This window comes from Cygnus atratus, chromosome 7 (assembly GCF_013377495.2).
Source record: "Cygnus atratus isolate AKBS03 ecotype Queensland, Australia chromosome 7, CAtr_DNAZoo_HiC_assembly, whole genome shotgun sequence".
NCBI lineage: Eukaryota > Metazoa > Chordata > Aves > Anseriformes > Anatidae > Cygnus > Cygnus atratus.
Window position 1 is genome coordinate 26,257,034 of NC_066368.1, and position 22,230 is coordinate 26,279,263.

Below are 22,230 nucleotides of genomic sequence, written 5' to 3' on the forward strand. Positions count from 1 at the left end.
GAACTGACTCGTATCGACAATGCTTTTGTTAGTCCTGTTTTCCTAGCAGTTCAGAAAGGATCAGTTTTGTTGTCAAAGCTGACAATAGCTTGCAAAGCATTACAAGAGTCTTTATTTACTTTGGTTCCTATGCAAGTGTTGGTAGGAGAAATGGTCACATTACTGTAATGACCTCTCTCTCCAAGATGTATGTTTGATCTCCTCCCTTTGAAGATTATAAGCAATTTCAGAAACTGGAGGTAATAGGGAAATTTCTATGTTAGCATGAATCTTGAAATAATTTTTGAAAGTAATTGTTCCCTTCATCTGATGGAAAAAGTTACTCATTTTGAGACATATATTACAAGTCAACGTGTAATGTAATAAAAAAGCTTTTTCCTGACCATCACTAGTTTCTGCTTTAATACTAAGCATATTGCTTTGTTCACAGACGTTTTTATTTATTTTTAGCAATGAAATAACTCTGAAATATTATATAGTGTGTATAAGAAGGCTATACAGCTGGGTACATACTGAGGTATGACTACTTCTGTTTTCACTAATATTTATTTTGGTATGATGTGTTATGTTCATAATATAAACTTAGTAGTGTACTATAGCTGAGGTCCAAATACTGTGGTTAGTAAACATAAGCTATTTCTTTGACATTTAGGAGAATATAGTCCTTTCTCCAGACATGTTATGAGTACTGACTTAAGACATTATGTAAAGATACTTTTACTGGGGTTTCTTTCCTTTAGACCAGAGCAATCCAAGTTAGTGAGCAATGAATGATTGCTTTAGAGAAACAATGTTCAGCAGACATTTTTGTTTCTCATATAGGTTATGTACTAACATAAGAAAAAGATTGTTCAAACAATTAGTAGATATAGAACAACTATGGTGCTATTGTATAGGAAAAATGCTGGGTGGTAGAATAGAATGCGAACTGTACTTTTCAAATAGGTAGTAATGACATAAGCTCTTTGCTTATGGATAGAAATAAGAAGATTGTTTGGAAGGTATATAGCTGATTCTGTAAAGGCATCTGAAATATCTCAATAGCTCAATCTTCTGTTGATGCCAAGAATGAATGTGCTGCTAAATGAAAAGAATGTCTGTTTTCATGTTTTCATTGACTGTTTATTGAGTTTGCATTGCAATGTTGTGGATGTTTTGAAACTCACTCATTCTGCTCTGTTGGAGTAAAATAATAAATGCTGCAGATTAAAGCACTATCAAACTGCACTGAGGCCATCTGAGTTTATAAACTGCTTATAGAGAGAAAAAGTGATTTTCCACATGAATGTGGTGATAATAGATTGGAATCAATAATAATAATTATATTAACGTTGTTCCATAAGTAACCTTGGACTATAAATTTCTGTATTACAGCAATTCAGAAGATGAAAAGTGTTTAATTTCTATCCTACATACAGCTAGCAAAACATGTTTTGATTCTGTGGACTTTTGCTCAACATCACAAATCAGTGTTCTGTGGCTGTAGGGGTACTGGTTCCTGAAATGCAATGAGACTAGAAAAAAAAACAAACAACAAAACTGTAAGCACATATGATTTATCAAATGCTTTGACGAACTGAGGACACAAAGAGCATAGTTTCTAAGAGATTGTAAATAACCATTGTTTTTTTTTTTCTGTCATTTTTTACAGACTGACAAGAAAGAAAAAAATAATGCTTTGAATGTTGCAATAGATAGTATGTGCAAGAAGACAAGAGACCTTCGCAGACAGGTAAACAAACTGGGGAACTGGTAGAAACGGTAGACCTAGAGGCTTAGATAAATTGCTATTTTCAGACTACATAGTGCTGCACTTCAAAAATAAAGCTTTCTTCTATGTTAATGAAATACTGAAGATAATTACAATATTCCAGAGAATATCTACTTCCAAATTGTCAAAATTGAGCAAAAAAAACTACCAAATGTAGATATCGTCTGTACATGTGTATATACATAGGCAAAACTCTGCATGTGTACATATCTAAGAGAGCATATGTATAAGTATTTTCTGTAGAAATACATCAGTAATGTACTTTGGAAATCAAGAATAGTTTTATTTTAAATATTCCTGAATTTTCATTCACTTTATTATTTGTTGTTGGAATAGATACTTTGGAGGGACCACCAGGTCTAGTTCCCCACTGTTGTGGGGACTTAGTAAGAGAGAAGGGTACTGAGAATACTTGGTCTACAGTCCACACTCACGTTTTGCATCCCAGTATCCTAAAGCTAGTGGAAGACAAAATCCATAACTGTGGTGTATTGCAGAAGGTGAGCAGTAGACATCAGCTGTGCTTACATCCTTGCAGCTTCAAGAGCCAGCTTAGGAAGGAGAACTGAAAGGCCTGTAGAACATTGAGACAGGTTGTCCCACATAATCATATGAAAAATTTGTGGCCACACAGAACATGAGCACATACTGCTCTCATTTCATCTCTAGCAGTGGCTGTTGGTCAGTTTTCTGGTGGAAGAATATCCCTCGTAACTTTATGTACAGTCTTATAAGCCAACCTGTGCTTTAGGATGGTGAATAAATTCCTTTCTGTCTCCCACAGTCAGTCAGGAGGATCCTTGAAAGATAAGATGAATACAATATAAATATGGTGTTTACAACTAACTAGTTACCCAGTTTCCTTTCACATTGCATCATAACTTGCATCACAAGCTCAGTCTGTATGTTAACTCTCCCATTCTGTCATACCATCTCTTCCATAAGTTAGTTAAACTTCAGTTTATAACAGTTTACATTTCTTCATTCTGTTACAGTGTTTAAAATATATTAAAACATTTTATTTCCTATATAAACACTTGTAAAATGTTCAGGCAAAATGTAGTCATCCCCAGTTTGTAGGCAATCTAGAACCAGTAGTTTTCTTTAAACAGAGTAGCTCTATGGCTTCTTGATATTTTCCTGGAAGGTATGTATGAGTAAATAGTTCATCTGTTCCCTCCAGTTCTGTGTTCATATGTGTAAATTGCATTAGAATTGTTTTAGAAAGAATGTCTAACCTCTGATCTGGGAAACACTAAGTTATGCACCTGCAGATGTTGCAGTACTCATAGTTGCTCTCAGTTATGAACATTCATTATTAGAAACATGAAAATTGTTATTTGATGTATTCTTTTAGCTTTTATAATATATATTTTTTAAATGACACAGTGTACTATAACAGGTATTAGGTTCTTACAGCTGATTAAAGGCTACAGAGTGCATAATGTACTCTGCTTTCAGCCAGTTACTGGGATTGCCTCTACAGAATTGGGGTTGAAGCTGAAACCTTATGAAATTGTATTTTGAAACCCCTTGTAGCTATCATTGTAGCACACAGTATGCAAAACTATCCTGTAAGTTATTGCTTAGTCAGTGCCTGATCATGAGTTATCCCGTGGACCCGTGTGGAACATGGTTTTCGATCACAGTAAGTGAAATGAAGGAAAGCCGGTATCTGACAACACTTGAAGACCAAAGTAGCCATCTCAAGAACAGTGTGTTTTGGAAGCTCTAAAAATCTCTTGCTTTTTAGATGAAATTATTTGTATTCACTTCAATAACTTTGCTGGTACTTGTGGGGATTTAAAACTATTCTGTTTTGTTGTGACTTTATTTGTATTGTGCCAAAGATGTGCATGTCATTTCTGTTTGTACAGTTTTACCTACTTTTTACACTGCTTCCCCGCCTAGCAAATCTCCATGAATGTTTAGGATGGAGTTGTCTGTTCAATCCAGAACCTAATTCTGAGAAATTACCATACTCTATTGTTACCTCCCAGTTGTTTACTGTGAATAGTTTGCACAGATGTTTCTCCTGTGGTTGCTGCAGTGTCTTTTTTTTGTGTGTGTTTGTGTGTGTATGTATATTCTTTCTTAATGTTATTATTGACGATATTCACGCAGTTGTATTTTGCTTCTTCTTCATGGATGGAAAGCTTTTTCTGAAACACAGAACAAGTTTGCATTCTTGGCATCCCTTTAAAACAGGAAGGAGAGATCCCTCATTAATAATGAATTTTTAGTTTTTCCAGGACTTTTGCCAGTGTAGACTTGTGAGGCAGTAGAGTTTTCTGTGAGCTGCTGGGATTTTATTCTCTGTTCTCTATTGTTTGTTCTTGACAACCTTATGCCCAATGTTTTATGAACAACATACTTCTATGTTTCTTTTTTATCCACTTTGATATCAAAACAAAAATTCTTCATGCTTCCATTTCTCTAACAGTCTGTTCAAAAGGTAAGGATAAGGCCTTGCACCTTAAAAATAAAACAATTTGTTAGACATCATCCTCCCTCTGCTTTACCTCTTCTGATGGTGTCTCTTTCATTTACAAATAGGAGGTAAAATTTAATCATAGCATGATAACTTCCCTCATAGTGCCTGATAGTACTAGTGGTGCTGTTGTTCTTTGTGTCTCCCTATATTTCTGCTCAGCTTTCAGCCTTTTGCTCGAGAGGTGGCCAATCAGAAACAAACATACTGAGTAGTGGAAAAAATGAATTGTTCTGATTAAGATGAAGAGAAATTGATGCTGCTTCAGATATTTCTTTTTCCTTTCCCTGTTTTACATTGCTTTTCTTCATTCTTTAATGCCACACAAGCCATATTTGAAAATCTCAGTTTTGTATGTTCCTTAGCATAGCTGAAATAACATATGTCAAGCTTGTTTGTATTCAGCAAAGGCACAGCATTATCTTTTTTTGGAAGAAGTGTTTCACTTTGTTGAATTGCAGGATAGAGGATTTTTTAGAACAAAATAATTACGATAATTTATGTATGAAAAGTTAATTAAACCACGCTCACCAGTAAAAAGCTACAGCAAAGAATTATGTAATGAGAGAGAAAATTAGGACTCTGGTTTAAAACTGAATGCCTCTAAATTACCTTGAATGTGACAGAGGTCATTGCAGCCACTGGTCCTAAAATAATTATTAAGACTAAAATTAGTACAATCTGGTCTGTGAAGAACCCAAAACCTCTTGGAGATGCTGAGTCATCAGCTGTGGATATGGTTACACAGTGTTTCATTGTTGATTATTATAAATTAAAATCATAATGTTTCAAACTGTCCTTCCTCAAGGTCACATTCATGTACTTAATTTTAAGCAGGTGAGTATGTCTCTTTTCTACAATTGGACTTCTCCATCACAGAAACTTTAACAGGTAACTTGGCAGAACTGGAGGTTCAATGTGTTTCTGGTAGTGAAACTTCTTACCATTTTCTTTTTCACTCTTAAAATTGCAGTATGAATAAAATTGGGACCATGAATATGACAGTAAGCATCCAATTCTGTGTTGGGATGTCATAGCTTCTGTCTTTACAAATAGTTTTTGAGAGCATACAGTGTATCGAGATTGAGTCTCCTAACGCAGTAAGTTACAGTAAGTTGGAAGACAAAAACATTCCAAACTTAAACCAGTCTGTGTGGTTTTGTTGCTTAGTTTATCCTAAGTACTTGGTGAATCAGTCGAAACTGTCTTTGGATGTTGAGCCTATCCAAAAGCTCTAGTGGAGGAATTCACATCCAAATCTTGTCTTGAGAATCAACAGATCTCTCAGCTGTTGTTTGTGCTATGCATTTTCTTCTGCCCTATCTATAATGGCAGCAGCATCAAAAAGATTGTTTTGCATTTTTATAGCTCTAGGAGTCTTTACCTTTAGTGAGTTTTCACATAGGTGCACATTGGTGCAGAACGCTAAATGAAAACGTTTCCTTCAGCAACAAACCTGTCAGCATGTAGGAGCTTAAAAGACTTCTGTTTTCTCTTCTGTTCCAAACAATATTTTCTACATCTATTGTAAAAATAATTTTTTTTGCAGTAAGAAATTCTGTAAACTCAATAATTCATATCCATCTCATGTGTAATTTTGATAGGTATATTTCATGCCATGTTCTATGATTAAAATGAACAGTTGCCATGGTTAGGATTATAACATGGAAAATAACCTCTAAATAAAGTAAATGAAGTCCCAATGATCAGTTAAAAGCTTACATAAAATCTAATTTAGGAAAGCTAATTTGCAGAGAATGTTACACTTATTTAATAATTTAAGAAAGAAGTTCCAAGAACAATTAATTTAAATAGAGAAAATTGAACTTCAGACTAGCTTATAATTCGTCTTGCTCTATTAATCTATTATCAGGTGGCATAATCAGTAACCTCATTGATAAAATTAATATGAAGGCTAACATATAAAAACGTATCATTGTTTTTTCCAACAAGATAGAAAATATTTGGGTAATTTTGCAATTATGAAACTGTGATGCGGGATATTTTGTGAGTACAAACATAATGAAGTTAATACTTTCTTTGTAAAATGAAATAGCTTTTTCCCTTGGCATCTGAACTACAAGCGAGAAACCAGAAAACAAAATCAGGTTTCGTCTAACTAATTTTTAATGTGTGCAAATAATTTTAGTAGTCTATTCTGTTCATTGAAGAACATGAATATTTGTTTGGCTCCATTGATTCTGAGAGTGCTAATACATGTTTTAAGTGTTCTGTGTATCTATACTCACACAGGCATATGCTCACACATATGAGCATGGATATTTAGGTACTGGTAGATAAAAATTGTCCCTAGAATTAAATAGTGTTTTTTATGTAATTGGCAAATTGTAGCTGCAGTAAATTTTAGGCACATAATCCTGCCCCTAATGTGGGAATACAGCATGTACATGTTGACGTTATAGAATACTAATAGACAATAATTACAGTAGTCTTTAATAAATTGTCATTATATATATATATAAATATATATAACAGACTTCAGTAAATAGCTGATACTAGTGTAATGCTATCTTTTTCAGCTTCGTAAAGCCATTATAGATCACATCTCAGACTCCTTCTTAGATACCACTGTTCCACTTCTAGTTCTCATTGAAGCTGCTAAAAATGGAAGAGAAAGGGAAATAAAAGAATATGCTGCTATATTTCGAGAACATACCAGCAGACTTGTGGAGGTACGTTTTATGGACTTGATTTTTTTTTTTGGCTATATGGTGTAAGTGACTTGCCAGTGCAACGTTCCCTTTGCTTCCAGATACCATAAAAGCAACTAAGTGTGGTATTTCAGGTAAGAATACATTAATGGCCTAATATAATAGCAAAAATGCTCAATTTTTTATGTAATGGTATGCAGTGAGATAGTGGATTTTGTGGTATTGGCAATTCTATTTTATTGCATAAACATTATGTGGTGGGGAATTCTTCTCTGAGAAATTAGTGTAAGCCTTTCCACAAAGATGTTGAGTGGGAACTTGATCAAATGTTTGATTTTAGGGAGTAATAGCTCCAAGTGGAAGCCTTCTAAGACATGGTAGACTAATCCTACTCTATGTACACAGTGTATACATGGTTTGTGTATAAATATTTATGTTACGATTTAATATGGTGCCTACAGTTAGGCACTTTTAAAAATTTTAAGTAACTGGCTTTCAGAGAGACTGCACACAGTCCCACCTCCTATCGTATAATTAGTTATTTCAACTCGTCACTTTACTAGTGATTACATTGGATACTGCTATTCAAAATGAACATAAAATTGAAGTTAACTTCTGGATATCTACTAGAACTGAAATACCTTATTTGAAAGTTGCTTGTATTGATTTAGAGTACTTAATATCTTTCAACAAGAGCTTGATTATATTCAGCAGCATTTTGATAAACTGGTCTGCTAAACCTGCAAGCAAATTAGTTAGATAGTAGTACTACTACATCTGTCAACTGCTGGCCTACCAATAGTAAAACAAAACAAAAACGGAAAAATATTAACAGGTAACCAAGTTGTCACAGAGGGACTTTGTATGTACAAACAGATTTATCTTATTTTAAGAAGAAATTCAATAATTTCCAACAATAGCAGCAAAGAAAAAGAATTATGGCAGCAATTTTGTAGAAAGTGGAATACCAAAAAAATTGATATAAGTAGAATAGCATTTAAATACATTATATTGGAAAATGGAAGCATATTTTGTTTTTTAGCATCTCAAAAGTTGGTAAGCACAAAATATGTATTTTTAAAAATGACCGTAATAGAGCACTGATCTGTTGCTTTAATTTGCCAAGTAATACAATATGTAGATAAAATGAAATCTCTTACAGATCTCAGGTTATGAAATACAAAGTTGGAAAGCTAGTCATGTATGCCATTGCAGAGTTGGGCTTCATATTCTTTGTAATTGAGAATAATTTAAGTCACATATTGAATGCAAGTGTATGCCTGACTGTGGAATACTAATGGACATGATAATTAAAGGTAAAATACTTGAAAAGCTAAACAACTAAGTAAAAATAGTTGCCAAGAATAACACATGACAGTAACAATAGTAGAAAAGACTGGTAGGTGAGGTAGATGAGACATCAGACAATGGTAATGTAACTATGAAGGCAGTTGTGCTATCTACATGTAGTTGTCACATCCAAGGAGTTCTGATGTGGGCACAAGGTCATATATATATATATATATATATATATATATATATATATATATATCTCATATATGTAGCAGAGGCCAACAACTGAAACATGACGACCCATGTTATTAAATCAAAAACCCACCTTTTTTATTAGAAAAAAAATTATATATTTGTCAGCTGCAAATAGACATTATGGAACGTATGACATCTTGAAGCTTCTTGCAAGGGCTGAGATCTGAAAACCAGCTCAGATGCTTTACAAAGCTTTACAGCTTTCCCCTGGTTTCCACCAGATTTGTTCCTGAGGTTGAAAAAAAAAAAAAAAAGGATGATAATCTTATATATCAGCTATGAATTGCTGGTTACTCAGCCACACTGATTTTTAGTAAAGCCCTGTGGTTTGTCCAAGAACAGGATGAGGAGGAGTGGCAGGATCTACATGCCTGGATCTCACTATTGCATGCACAGCACAATTAACAATCCAACTCTTTCCTGGAAACGTTAGGGAGTGCACTTTTCAGTTGCCTGACTGTAGGGAAATAGATCTGTCAATTTCTGCTTGGTTTTAGCATTGCCCTTCTAAAAGATATTTATGGCATAAGAAAGCTTTATAACTATTTCCTTTTTATCCATATAAAGGTAACCTTTTGCAATTGAAGATATTTGCTGTAAAATAAGACATAGGTACCCTCTGCTAAAATTTAATTCTGTCCAAACAGAAATTAAAAAAAATGTAGCTTTTTTTTTTTTTCTTGATCCAGTCTAGAGTTCAGCTTCTCTAAGTCTCTTCATTAAAACAGTGTTTCAGGTTTATCCCATTCCATCTGAACATGCTACATACACGTACAACATTGCTTAGCTAGGGTCATGATGTTAGTGTTGCACCAATGATTAATTTGATGATATCAATTCAAAAATGGAGACAGGACAACATACTGCAATACAGGATTGATAGTGCATTTTCAAAATAATTACCCATCATTTCAATCAAGATAGTTTTATTATTTTAGTGTGCCCCATGTAAAAGTTGATACACATTTTCATTCCATAAAATTCTGTGTCAGTTCTAAATGTTGCTGCTGTTGCTGGATTGGTAAAATTATCAGTGTTTCATTTTATTTCAGCGATAACTTTGCTTGCAGAAATTAGCAAAATAAATTTTTGAATCCAGTACAACAAGACCTGTGTATTTGTGTATTCAGATATCCAGTCACACAAAAATTGATATTAATATTGCAGCCAACATGTCCAATGGTGATAGATAATGCAATGCATTTGATGTTACAGCGTTTGGATATAAGTCCATTTTTAAGTAAAACAAGCCACTGATTTTTTTTTTTTTCCAATTTAAGTCTTAATTACTCAGTTCAGATTAAAATAAGTAATAATCCTCTCCCTGTACCAGTAACTACTAGTATCACTTCACTCATTTGGTTTGGTTTGTCTTCTAAATAGAAAAAGTCAGATAGGTTTTCTGAGATTGATTGATTGTGTTGGTCTTTTTTCAATATAAAGCCATATTTATCCCATTTATACTTAGCCCAAGATAATGATTTCTCAGAGAAGATTTATCTTACTAATAGTAAGTGCCTGTCTCTCTTTTGACTAAATGACTAGTTGAGACTGGGTGTCTAATTTCTAGATAGCTGAAGTGAGGTGAGATGAATTGTACCTTGAGAGGGGAGTGTTTGTGTCTTTTAAGGCATATGTTATGTTACAATTTCTTGTGTTCCATATAGCAGTTTTTAATTGAGTATCTCTCACCTCTCCGTGCATTTTTTGCATCTATGTCTGAAAGACCAGGGATGTTTGAATAGTAGGTTATGAGACTGTTCCGTGTATAAGTAAAGTAGACCAAGTTGGACATTAAAGGTTCATATTCTCACAGTTTTCTCCAGCAGTGAATTTGATACGGGAAACTCAAAGTACTTTATGAAATATGAAGAGATTTTCTGTGGTTTCTATTTTAATCAGAAAATGAAAATTTCTCCAGTATAAACAAAAAGTCTAGAGAAAGAGCATATTTTTTTTCCTCTCTGAATATGAAATCTTAATTAAGCTAAGTTGCCTGTTTCTGTAAGTGCTGATAGTCAGATTTAAGAAACAAACAGTATCCTCATAGGCCAGTGACCATTGTAAATCAGCTTGAGGATTCATGTTCCTTACAAACATTTCTCTTCTGACATGTGGAAGCTTACAGTCTTCCTTTAAAAAATTCATTTAAAACATAACAGTGTGATACAGTTCAAAAGTATGTATATAAGTTTAATGAAGCGTGAGATATCAGTGAAATGAGAAGACTGAACACCACACCAGGTCTGGGGCAATGATGTTTCCAAAGTAGTAGCAGCTACAGGTGCTACTTCTTTTCCATGATTTCTTATGTTATCTTTCTCCTGAGATTATTAACTGCTCTTTGGTCTTAGACTAGAGGTTTTAGCTTCTGTTAAGAAAGTGCAGGGACACTTGGGATGTTAGCTAAACTTACCAGAAATATTAGCTGGTCCTTTTTGGACAGTGCTAATATTTAAAAAGCTCAGACAGTGGCAAGGTATTTGAGATTCCTCGGTTAACATCTTCGTACCATTTCAGCTATGCTGTACTTGCACAAAGCCGAATCTCCTGGTTGGAAATGTGAATACTGTATTCAAATGTATGGAGAAAATGAAATAGTCCTAGTTACATGGTTTAAAAAACAAAAAGGAAAAAAAAAAAACACTCTTTGGCTATTACATTGAATGCTTTCCATATATGAAATAGAGGCAGCAGCTGAAGTATTTTCGTGAGTATCAAAGGTCACTTCAAATATTCTTCATATGGAGGTTATTCTATGCTACTGTACCTTATTTTGCTCATATACTGCATCAAATATTTGTATGTCTGAATATTGATTATGTGATATTGAGAAACTAGTATGTGTTGTAGAAAGAAAAAAGCAACCATATTTGGGTTAATATTCTGTCTATACTCAGTCTTATTAAGCCTTGGCTAAAAAATAATAATTACAAAAGACATGTTTTGGTTAGAAAATTATTTTTATTAGTAGTAATTCCTTAATATAATGCATTAATGTTGATACAAACATTTCAAAAAATAAAAACTAATTGCTTTGAGATTTCACACATCTAGGTTGTGATTTGAAATGCCTTTTCATTCAAAATGTTACAATGAAATTGCAAATCTAATTGAAATACTTGATTATATGGAAACATTTTCGAACATTCTTATAGGAAATTCCAAAGTTGGCTCTGTACTGAATCTGAACAAAAACACTGCTTAAAATTACGCAAATTACCACAAAATTATATTAAAAAGCTTAAGGGAACTTGGTTGTACTTTCTTTATCATCCCTGGCAAGACATGCCTATTTTTAGTGAATATTGTATTCTGCCTTGTGTTTCACTTCTACCAGAGGTGAAAACAACTTCTGGTATTGAGAGAACAATTATGTGATCATGAACAAATGATAGGTAAAAGGAAAGACTGAAATTTCCTGTCTGCTCAAGCAAGAAAGTAGATCTTTTGTAACCAGAAATTTCTTGTTTGGGAAAGCAGACAGACTGTTCTCCTGAGCAGATATATCAAAGAGATGTATCGCTTTCTGAGAGGCGAAGTGATAGGCTGGGTGAACTTGAGATTAAAAAAGGAATTTGATGGGAGCAGTGAGGAATCCTCTGATTATCTTTTCTTTTGGCACAGATGCAAATCTCCTACTGCAGTGTTTAAAGGTCAGCTGTACCAAGCAGAGGCTGAGAGATGTAATAGGAGAAGTGGAGGCAATGATGAACTCTATGTTCTTCATCTCTTTCCACTCAGAACACAAATGTATCGTTCTTTGTAGCTTGATCTAATAATACTGACTTCAGATCTACTACTCTGATACATAAACTTGAGGGTTTAACCTGTTGTTCAATTCTTGCTTTTTTTTTTTTTTTTTTTTTTTTTTTGCTATTTTTCGGTCTTGACTGTGTTCTGGTTCACATTTCTTGTGTACGCCAAGAAATACTGGTTTCTGTGAATTAAGGATTTCTAAGGTGAAACCTGTTACTGACAATGGACAATAACAGACAGCACATATATTTAAATGCATACATTAATGTATTGATATACAAGAGCAGGTGCATGCAGGACATGCAGTTTGTTGTTAAACAAGTGTGTTGGTTGGTATAAAGATTTCCAGTGCAGGAAATGCAGCACATCTATTGAATATTAATTCTCCTTAAGAAATCAATATGTTAAAATGATGCTTTAAATCCTAAAGACCTAAAGGAGAAATATCTTGAGTTCTAAAAATATTTGTAGAGAAATAAGTAGTTTTTTTTTTTTTTTTTTTTTGCTTTTTAGCTAAACAAGTTACAGGATGCGTAGTAACAAACTGTGCAAATACTGACAGAATCATAAAGCTAGTTCATGAAAAAAATTAAGATCTTGAATAAAACAACTTGCTGGCTCTTGTTACTTTTAGCTACTTCTAAAACTAGCTTTTAAAAATATGAGACTGATATCTTTAATGTGTTGGCAGAACTTTACTTATTATTTTGGTCTAGGCTTAGCTTGCTTAGTGTAGGGCCCCAGGCCCCTTACCTGGTGATGCTGACACTGTCTCTGGATAGCAGAACACAACAATGAAGAGCATAAAAATTACAGTTAAACTACTTCGCCACTTAAACATGATCAAACTGCTGTATATAGAGTGACTGCAGTCTTGGATTGGCACCTTTATTATTTTAAATTTAACTATAAATAATCTTTTAGTTGTTTGTAGAGCCTTTCCTACTAACCTAGTAGCTGAACACAGAAATATGTTTGAACTAATGTGAGCCAAACTCATGTAAGTGCTCATCCTTCACAAAAAAAAAAAAAAAAAAAAGTTCTTAAAAGATAATGTTGATTTCATTTGTGTTCAGTAGCATATTGGAGACTGCAGGAAATATCCTGGTCCCTCATCTTGGAAATAAAAATGAGGTAGATAAACTGAAGAAGGAGACAGAGAGGAAATGGAATGGATCTGTCATACGAATCAATGTCGGAGCCTGGAGTAAAACAAAGATAAATGAATTTAGTTAGCTGAAAATCAGAATTAAACTCAGTCAAGAATGTCCATGTAAGGGTTTATCTGAAGTACTTCCTTCTGTTCAGAGACTCATTAATTGGTGTGATTTCTGTAAAGAAATTGAGTTATATGTATTCCTGCTTATCTATATATGCATCAAGAAACTTACTACTTTTCATTCAATGCTATTGGAATCCCATTTCCAGTAAACGATAGAAGAACTTATATATGGTACAAATGAAATGTTTTCAGCATTTAACTTATTAATAAAAATATTTGCAAAACTCAGGGTTAAAATAACGTTATTTGGTAATCAAAATGAATCTATATTGATAGTAAATTAATAAGCACATGACAAAAAACTTCTTTTCTCTTAATGAGGCAAAATACAGTGCCAGTACCTCTTGAAATAAAGCTTTATACATCTGCCTCTAGTGCAAAACTTTTCTACTGAAAGTTAGTTTCAACATGGAATCTGCAACTTAATCACGATAATTTGCTTTTCATATTCTGTACAAACATTAAATACCTCTCTTCAAATACAACTGGAAAATTATCACTTAGTTGCCACTCTGTCTGACTTCATATGTAATTTGTAGCATCTTCGTATGTCAAATTCTAAATATTCAGAAAATTGGGTCCTGAGAGCAACTCACTGTAGTTCTGAAAGAAATTGGCAACAAAACAAAAATAACAATCAACCCACAAACTAAAAAAAAAATAAATTAATTCTTGTGCTTTCTAAGACCAGTCTACAAGAAACGGCCTTCAAGAAGCTAGTATTATAACCTCTGAACATCTAGTAGGTAAGGACTACGTTCCCTTAGTTAGTTTTCTTCTACTCAGAGCTAACAATCATGGGAAGAAAACCACAATGGGAATTCTGAAGACCACCACAAACAAAAAAGATTTGCCACCCAAAGTAACACTTAAATAATTTCCTGGTGGATAAATAATTAAACACTTAAATAAATAAATAAATAATAAATAAATAAAAACACTTAAATAATTATCCTGGTGGATAGCAGCTTGAAGTGAAATGAAATGTATCAGTCCACAATCACTGAATTTTTCTTTACATGTTAAGGTGCTTCCTACACAAAGTACTGACAGCTTCAAGATTCTTATTTGTTCCCATCCCCTTCAAAGATGGTAGAGAATTGAGGTATTCTCAGCACTGCAGAATCACCCATTTCTGTGGGTTTTCATCTCAAATTGGTCAGCACTAAATAAAAATAACATCTTAATGTTTAATTACTTGTTCTTTAGAGTTGATTTTACTTAGCTGTTGAAAAACTCGTTTTTGTCAGTTGCAAAACTCTACAACTGCATCTGTAGAGGTCAAACTGACAGATTATTGGAACATCTTTGTTAACTTCCAGGATATCAAAAGAGAGCAGAATCTTTTATTACTCTCTTTGAGAGCATAACCAAAAGACAAGAAACATGGATGCTGTTGTGCACAGGTGTTTAGTTTTCAGACAGTTCAATGCAAAGGAATTTCATCCCAAGACATAAGATACAAGTCTGGGTGTTGTTTTTTTGCTAGCACTTTTCTTGTTACTGTTCTTCTTTTACCCATAATGTGCTTCCAGTTGTTTCATCATATAGTTACATCTGTCTCAAAGTAGCAAATAAAGACCCTCAGTTGAAGAGTATGTCATCATCCCTGGTTTTCAATTTCTGTTTAACTTCTATCATTTGTGTGCATAACCACACACAGCAGCTGTCAGGGGGATGCAGGATCCTATTGTACAGTGTAATCTGCAGACACAGAACTAAAGTGTGGGTTTTTTTGCTTTGAAAATCTATATCTAAGTGTGAAACATGCAGTACCATATACAGATCATTATTGCATGGAAAAAAAGGAAGGAATATTTGTTAGTTCTGTGGAAGTAAAATCTACCCGTCAGCAGACTAGAGGACTTTTTTGTAAATAAGACAAGCACTTCTAAGCAGGATCAATATTTATGAATGGCAAATGGATTTTCATTACATTACCACACTAATTTCTAGGATCAGTCTACCCTTGACAAATTAACTTTCTGCTCATATCTTACACGTTTCTGATGGTTTTCAGACTCTTAGCTAGTTAACACAATGCTTTGCTTTTGATATGAAAACCGCCTTTGGTTTGCTAATTTACATGTATCCTCAGTTGTATGGTTCTGAATAACCATTCAGTAGTCTTCTGTTTTTGTCCCACTTTCTCACTTCTAGGAGACCAATGTGCAGAATGCTTGTTCAGGCAGGATATAGTTAATGGCACATCCTTGAGATCAGGGTAGCTGAGGTTCTTTTCTCGTAGGATCTTCGTTGCTGCAGTTCTATTAAATCCAAAGATTTTAGCTCATCCATTGTAGCAATCCAACTGTTGACTTTGTTTGCTAATTTTAGTAAATCTGTGATTAAATAGTAAACAATACCAGTCTAAATACAAACTAAACCCCCAAAAAAACAAAAGCAAAAAAAAAAAAAAAAAAACAAAGCAAAACCTTCCCCACTTTACTTACTTTTTTTTTTTTTCTGTAAGGTGTTTAGAAATGAAACTTTTAATGTCTGAAACACAAACTTAATTCCAATAATATCATTAGTTAGGCCTAAAGCTCTACTTTCCCATATTTATTGGAATTTATTTCTGTGCTGAAGGCTCTGAGAGTCCTTTAGCAAACCTACCTGGTTGACAAGTTTATGTGGCAGCTGTCAGTAAAGAGCATGGTCAGCCTCACTGGTGTACCTACAAACCTGGTGTTGTTGGGTGTTGTTCTTTTTGTTTGTTTGCAGATAGCATGCAAAAGGGTAGCATAAGGATAGTGGTGTTATTTGTGGGGGTGTGGGAACTAGTTTTGAAGAAAAAGGTAGCAGAAGAAAATAATCACAGATGCTTTAAATGCAAAAATGCTTAGAATTCTGACAAAAGGAACCTGACAACAGTAATTGGGAGATGGCAGGGCAGGCAGGTGGAAGGAGGCTTTCAAAGACACGTAACTTGTTCTTGATGCATTGGAGTTGGTAGAAGATGCTCAATCGAGGGCTAGTGTGGTCATAATGGTGGAGAAAATTATTTCCATAAAATTAGCTTAAAGTCAAGCATGTACTTCTAACCATATACGTAAATGTTAAGATTCTGAACCTCTCTATTTTGGTCCTCACAGAGTTTTAACACCTTGCAGCAAGTCCTGAATTCATAATATTAAAATTTTAGCACCTTTATGTAGTTAATTAAATAAGGCCCAACTTCCCTATTACTGATTGAGCTTCAGGTGATAAACGGTGACATTTTCATTAATCCTCTTTATCACAGCCTTTATTGCATAAGTGTGAAGAAAGAGAACGAAAGATAAACAACCAGAAGATTGAACACAGTTCTATGTCTAAGGGGCATATTTCATCAGTTAGAAATGTCAGCCACCTATTACCATGAGGCAGTGTGTACTGTAAGTTATGCAAGCTCCAAAAGGAAGTTGTCTTTGTTCAACATGGCCTTCTCCCTCTCATACACCTGATTAATATTTTTGCTGATATTGTAACGACAGCTGACACGGAAGTGCAGTGGCAGTTACTTGTTTCTTGAATTACTGCAGAAACTGGATGTAGAAGTTTATCAAATTGATGGAAATTGTGATAATTGTGATTCCATGTGATATACCCAAATTTTCTTTTTTGACAGAAGTGAACTGTTTAGCCAGCCTCCCGTAACAGAATAATTTTGAAGTTCCAAAAAAAGGCAAACATCACCCAAGTCTTAACATCAGTTTACCAAGGCTTAATGTTTCTTAAATACTAAATATCTGCATTTTTGTGTGTATGCTGTTGTTAAAATGATACAATTCTTTTCCTTGTCATATTGATAGTCATTTTCTCCCTCCCTTCTTCTCCCCCTCTTCCCCCTTGGAACACGGCTGCTGTGATTCCTGGTGGAGAAGAAGGTATATGCTTCCCTGTGGAATGTTCTTTGTTCTACATGACCTTCTTTATGCTAGTTGTCAGAAGTGCATATATTAGAAGCTGTTCCTTCAATCAAATGAGTATATAAGCAGATACGCATGCATGTAGAGAGGTACAGAGAGGTTTGCACTAACTTAATCTCTTTTGCAAGCCAGTTTTCCAGCCTTAAAACATGAAGTTATGTTTTAAGATGTTATGTTGCAGGCTATAAGAACTCGAGTACTTTTCTAGAGGATCAGACAACGTGTTTGTTTGCTTAATTCTCTAGTAATAACCTTTTGGGGTACCTTAACCAATGCCAAACAGCTTCCAAACTAGTATTTTTTCCCCTCTGCCAGAGTTGACTTTTTCGAAGACTCTACCCGATAACATGAATTATTGAATACATTGAAATAACAGAGAAATGTTGTGAAATGCAGTTTGTGCACAATACTTAGGCTATCAAATATTTTGTCTTTGAGGCAGGAAAACAAAGTAAGACAAATTCTTTCATATTGAAGACATAACAGCATACATCAAATTGGAGCATAGTAGCTGAACTCTTTAAAAAAGTAGAAAACAAAATCATGAAGAAACCTGCTATAGGAAGTCAGGGACTAGAATTTCTCATCATAAGAAAGGCAAGTTATTGTTCAACAGGGAAGTTGGATGCTTTTTGTTTTGATAGTTTGGCTGAGACAAAAGCCGCCTACTGTTAGCTATTTCCCTTTGGCATAATTCTTCCAATGGGAAAAAAATAAAAAAAAATTAATGCAACATCCAATAATTTGAACACAGTTATTTCACATTGGTCACATTTTAATATCATTGCATTAAACTGCTTTTTAGTAAGTGTTTGCCTCGTATTCAAAATACTGAGCACATGTGGAGAGAGAAGTGCAGATCTCCTTCCCCTGGTATCTGATGACAGTGTATGGGAACAGCACAAAACTGCACCATGGGAGGTTTATACCGGAAATTAGGGAAAATTTCTTTACCGTTAGGGTGGTCAAACACTAGAACAGGCTTCCTAGTGAGGTGGTTGATGCCCCATGCCTGTCAGTGTCCAAGAGACACTTGGATAATGCTTTAACTTCTGGTTAGCTCTGAAGTGGTCAAGGAGTTGGACTAGATGATCTTTGAAGGTCCCTTCCAGCTGAACTATTGTATTTTTTTTCACACCAAATTTCTAAAACTTCATTCTCTTGAAAAATACAGGGAATTGTTGCCAGACCCCAGGAGCCTCCTTGTTGGACTCAGGACAGAATTACAGTGCCTAGACATGTTTCTTCTTAATGAAGTGCCCTTAGCCAAAACGATATCAGCTGTCTTTTACTCAGCCAGTCTGGTAAAGGAACAGATGGGCAGGAGTAGCAATATCCCAAGTATTTTTATGATGGGAAGTTCATAGCACCATTTTGAGTTTTAGCTTAATTAACATGTATCCCATCACCCTTTATTTTAGGAATCATTTATAGGTTAGAATTCTAGACTTCCTTGCCCAGAATTTGTTTTCTTTTGAAACTTATTAGTAACCTCTGCATCTGTTGTTGTTGGATGGGCATCTACCAAATGGTAGGATTGTTTTTCATATGTTCGTCATTTTACCACGATTAACAGTGAATTCATTTGCCTTTGTTCAAGGCCAGCATTCAGTGAAGAAAATACAAACTCGATAGGGGCTTTGACAGTGAATTTAGTAGGATTACAGTCCTTAAGTTGTATTTACGTGTTTGATGGTCAGTACACACATAAGCACTTTCCTGTATGCCATAGAGTTCATCTGCAGTTTTGAAATCTGAATGATTTTGTATGTAAATTCTGGTTGCAAGGCTTACAGATGGTTTTAGTGTTTTCCTTTATGATCAATTGTACCTTTCCTAGAACACAGATTGCATTACACAAATGAGTGAAGGAATTCTTATAAATAATTTATAAACCTTTAAACTCGACTAACATAGTTTGAGTGATGCAGAAATATTTTATGTTAGTACAACATATATTCCATATAAAGTGTAGTAGCTAGGAGACTACCTCCAGCTCCATTGCAGTTTGAATTTGCTGTCTTTACATGGCTTTTATAGTACCTGCAGAACACAGCTCATGATACCACTCACAAAGAAGAGAAGGAACACTAATACACCCAAGAAAAAATATTTAAATATTCATTTAAGGGATTAAGGAAAGGTAAAAATGAGCAAGAAGATTAATTATGTTTTTAAAAAACCTGTAGCATATAGTGAAAGTAAAAGAATGTACTGTAATTTTTTTGTGTGCTGTGACAGAGATGAGATTTTTACCACTGGAGCAGTGTAACATTTATTTTGCTTTAAGGACAGCTTAGTTATATAACATACGTATATGCTTTTATTTCATTGTGAGTGAATTATGGATTGCTTTACAAATAAGTATAATTAACTTGAGTAGTTCATAAAATGCTTCCAATTCATGTTTGTATCTTTAAATTTCAATTTAAAATTTTAATCCAATTTAGCATGGACAGTTTTTTTGAATAGACCCACAATATACCCAGACTACTGCCTATGCTGTAGATCTGATAATAGTTCAGTGGGAAATAAGAGATTAAAGAAAGCAAAAACATTGCCAGTAAGAAAGCAGAGCGTTACACAGTAGCTTTGCAGAAAAAATGCTTCGAAACGAAAAGGCTTTAAGGCTTTTTTAAGCTCTGTGCACGTGCCCTCCTGTCCTAGGGGTAGATGCCACAAAGGCCACATGGGTCCCTGCTGTACTGTAGTGCTGCCCGACGCGGGAACGGGGTTGCCTGGGCCCAGTACCGCTGAGAAGTAGGCGCAAGGGGTGCTGATGAGGGCGCCATGCCGCGCCCTGCAGGCCTGTCAGTGTCTTGGCGAGGCCGCCATTTTGCGGCAATGCCTCGCCTCGGGGCAGCATGGCGCACATCACCTTCTGGCACGTTCCACGGCCGCAGTGGGTTTATGGCGTGGTTGGGTGAGTTCTGCTCAACAAAATATATGGTAGCACATTTCTTAACCAAGATTTTAAACTAGATTATAAGCAGGCTCTTTCTTTTTCTGGAAGTTGAGTTTCTTTGTATTTGGCCTAGGCTTTTCTGAGTAGTGAGCTGAGTGGTCCTGAGGAGAAAACTACCCAAGCAGTGCATGGCACAGAGTATAGGGCAATTCAGATGTACAAAAACTAGAATATCTGTGGTTAATTATTTATTTTTTATCAACTTATTTATGTCAAGAGGTGTTACTTAGCCTTTTGCAAACACTACGCTTAATGGCCTTGTATTTTGAGACCTAGTTTTCTAAAGTGTAAAAAAAAAATCTGAAATATTAAACTAAAATAAAAATCCATGAGGCAATTGTATAAGAAAGTACAATATACTTTTTTTTTTATTGTTTGCTAAATGATCTGTCATTTTTTTTTTTAAATGATTTTATATGAGTAGTAATGAAATGAGCTCTTGGGAGCATATGTGAATGGATGGTCACAAATTAAGGATATGTAGTCAAGGTTATAGCACTGTTTTTGTCAATATTTGCGCTTAGGTTGTTGTTACTATTAAATCTTGAACTGCTCACTGATGGAGTGGTATGGCAGGCTTTCTCCTGTGGATTTTTTTTTTTAAATGCCCACTCAGTGGAAACAGGACAAGAATAAAGGTCCTTATAATAATAATAATAAAAATATTAAGGTGTGAGTCTGTAAAATGATTGTATTCTTAGATTATAGAAGATAGAATTAATGCACCTGCATTCTGTGATTATTTCTTGCCTTGAGTGAGGCAATATGAAAGGCTCTGTCTTGCTTTCTGGTAAGCATTAAGGTGCTCTTTTGTACAAGAGTTTCTCTGAGTTATTCTCCTTTATTTCAATTCCAGGAAAAAATGAGTTGTCAACATTGTAACTGTTGGAAAGTTTAAGGAAAAAGTGAGTCATCCAATTAGTTCTAAGTGTAAAACCAAACAGTTACCTGATAGTAAGATTTTTTTTCCTGTGTTCAAATATGCCGTGAGGGGTGCCACACCATTTAGCAATTGGTTGACATTACTGTCCCGAAAGTGGCAAGCAGATGACAGAGGTGTATGACTTAGGGAGTTTGTGTTGTACCTGGCTGGCAGTGCTTCAATGGCTGAACTTTACTGGCCTTTTAGAAATCCTTTCACTCTCAGAGCAAACCTTAGACTGGCCTGGTCTATAGATGAGAGTGCTGCTGACCAGATATACTAAGAATGCTGGGCTGCAGCACTTGCAGTACAGAGGGAGAAGATGAACAATCTCTAGGATTTTTGGATTTCTTTTAACCCAACGGTCAAGCATCAACAACAAGAAAATAAAGACTTCAAAACAATCTTTTGTGTGCTTACTGAAAGAGCCTTGTTGTGTAAATGAAGAGATAATATGTTCATTTACTTCCAAGGATAGGTGAGATTCCATCAAAGTAAGTGTGCCTTTGTTGTGTGTGTTGTTTTTTTTTGTTGTTGTTGTTTTTTTTTTTTTGGAAGCACAGGTGTTTATGCAATAGACATAGTGACCTTTTATCAAGAGGACCTTCTTGTAACAAAACAAAACAACAACAACAACAAAAAACACCACAAAAAAAAAAAGCAAACATTCTACAGTAGTAATTAACAAGAATGGTAGTTGAGAATGGACTAGAATATAAAGTAACTGTTTCTTGCTGGGGAAAAAAACAAAACAACAAAAAAACTGCAAACTATTCCAGAAATTTGTGCTGTTGTACACTTCCTGTATTGCAGAACCAGGTCCTCAATATTAATGTTAGATAGCATAGTGAATTGCCATACTTTCTGCAAGGGAAAAGTACTGTGAAGGACTGATGTTGATGTGGATTA

General features: G+C 34.7%; 1 protein-coding gene across 1 annotated transcript in view; it reads left to right on the forward strand.

The window, feature by feature from the left end:
- The window catches only part of CTNNA3 (catenin alpha 3), a 467,780-nt gene that overhangs the window by 275,448 nt on the left and 170,102 nt on the right, over positions 1-22,230 (forward strand). The window contains exons 8-9 of the mRNA XM_035543318.2: positions 1,652-1,732; positions 6,803-6,955. Coding sequence (XP_035399211.1) covers positions 1,652-1,732; positions 6,803-6,955 — 234 coding nt within the window. The remainder of the gene's footprint in view (positions 1-1,651; positions 1,733-6,802; positions 6,956-22,230) is intronic.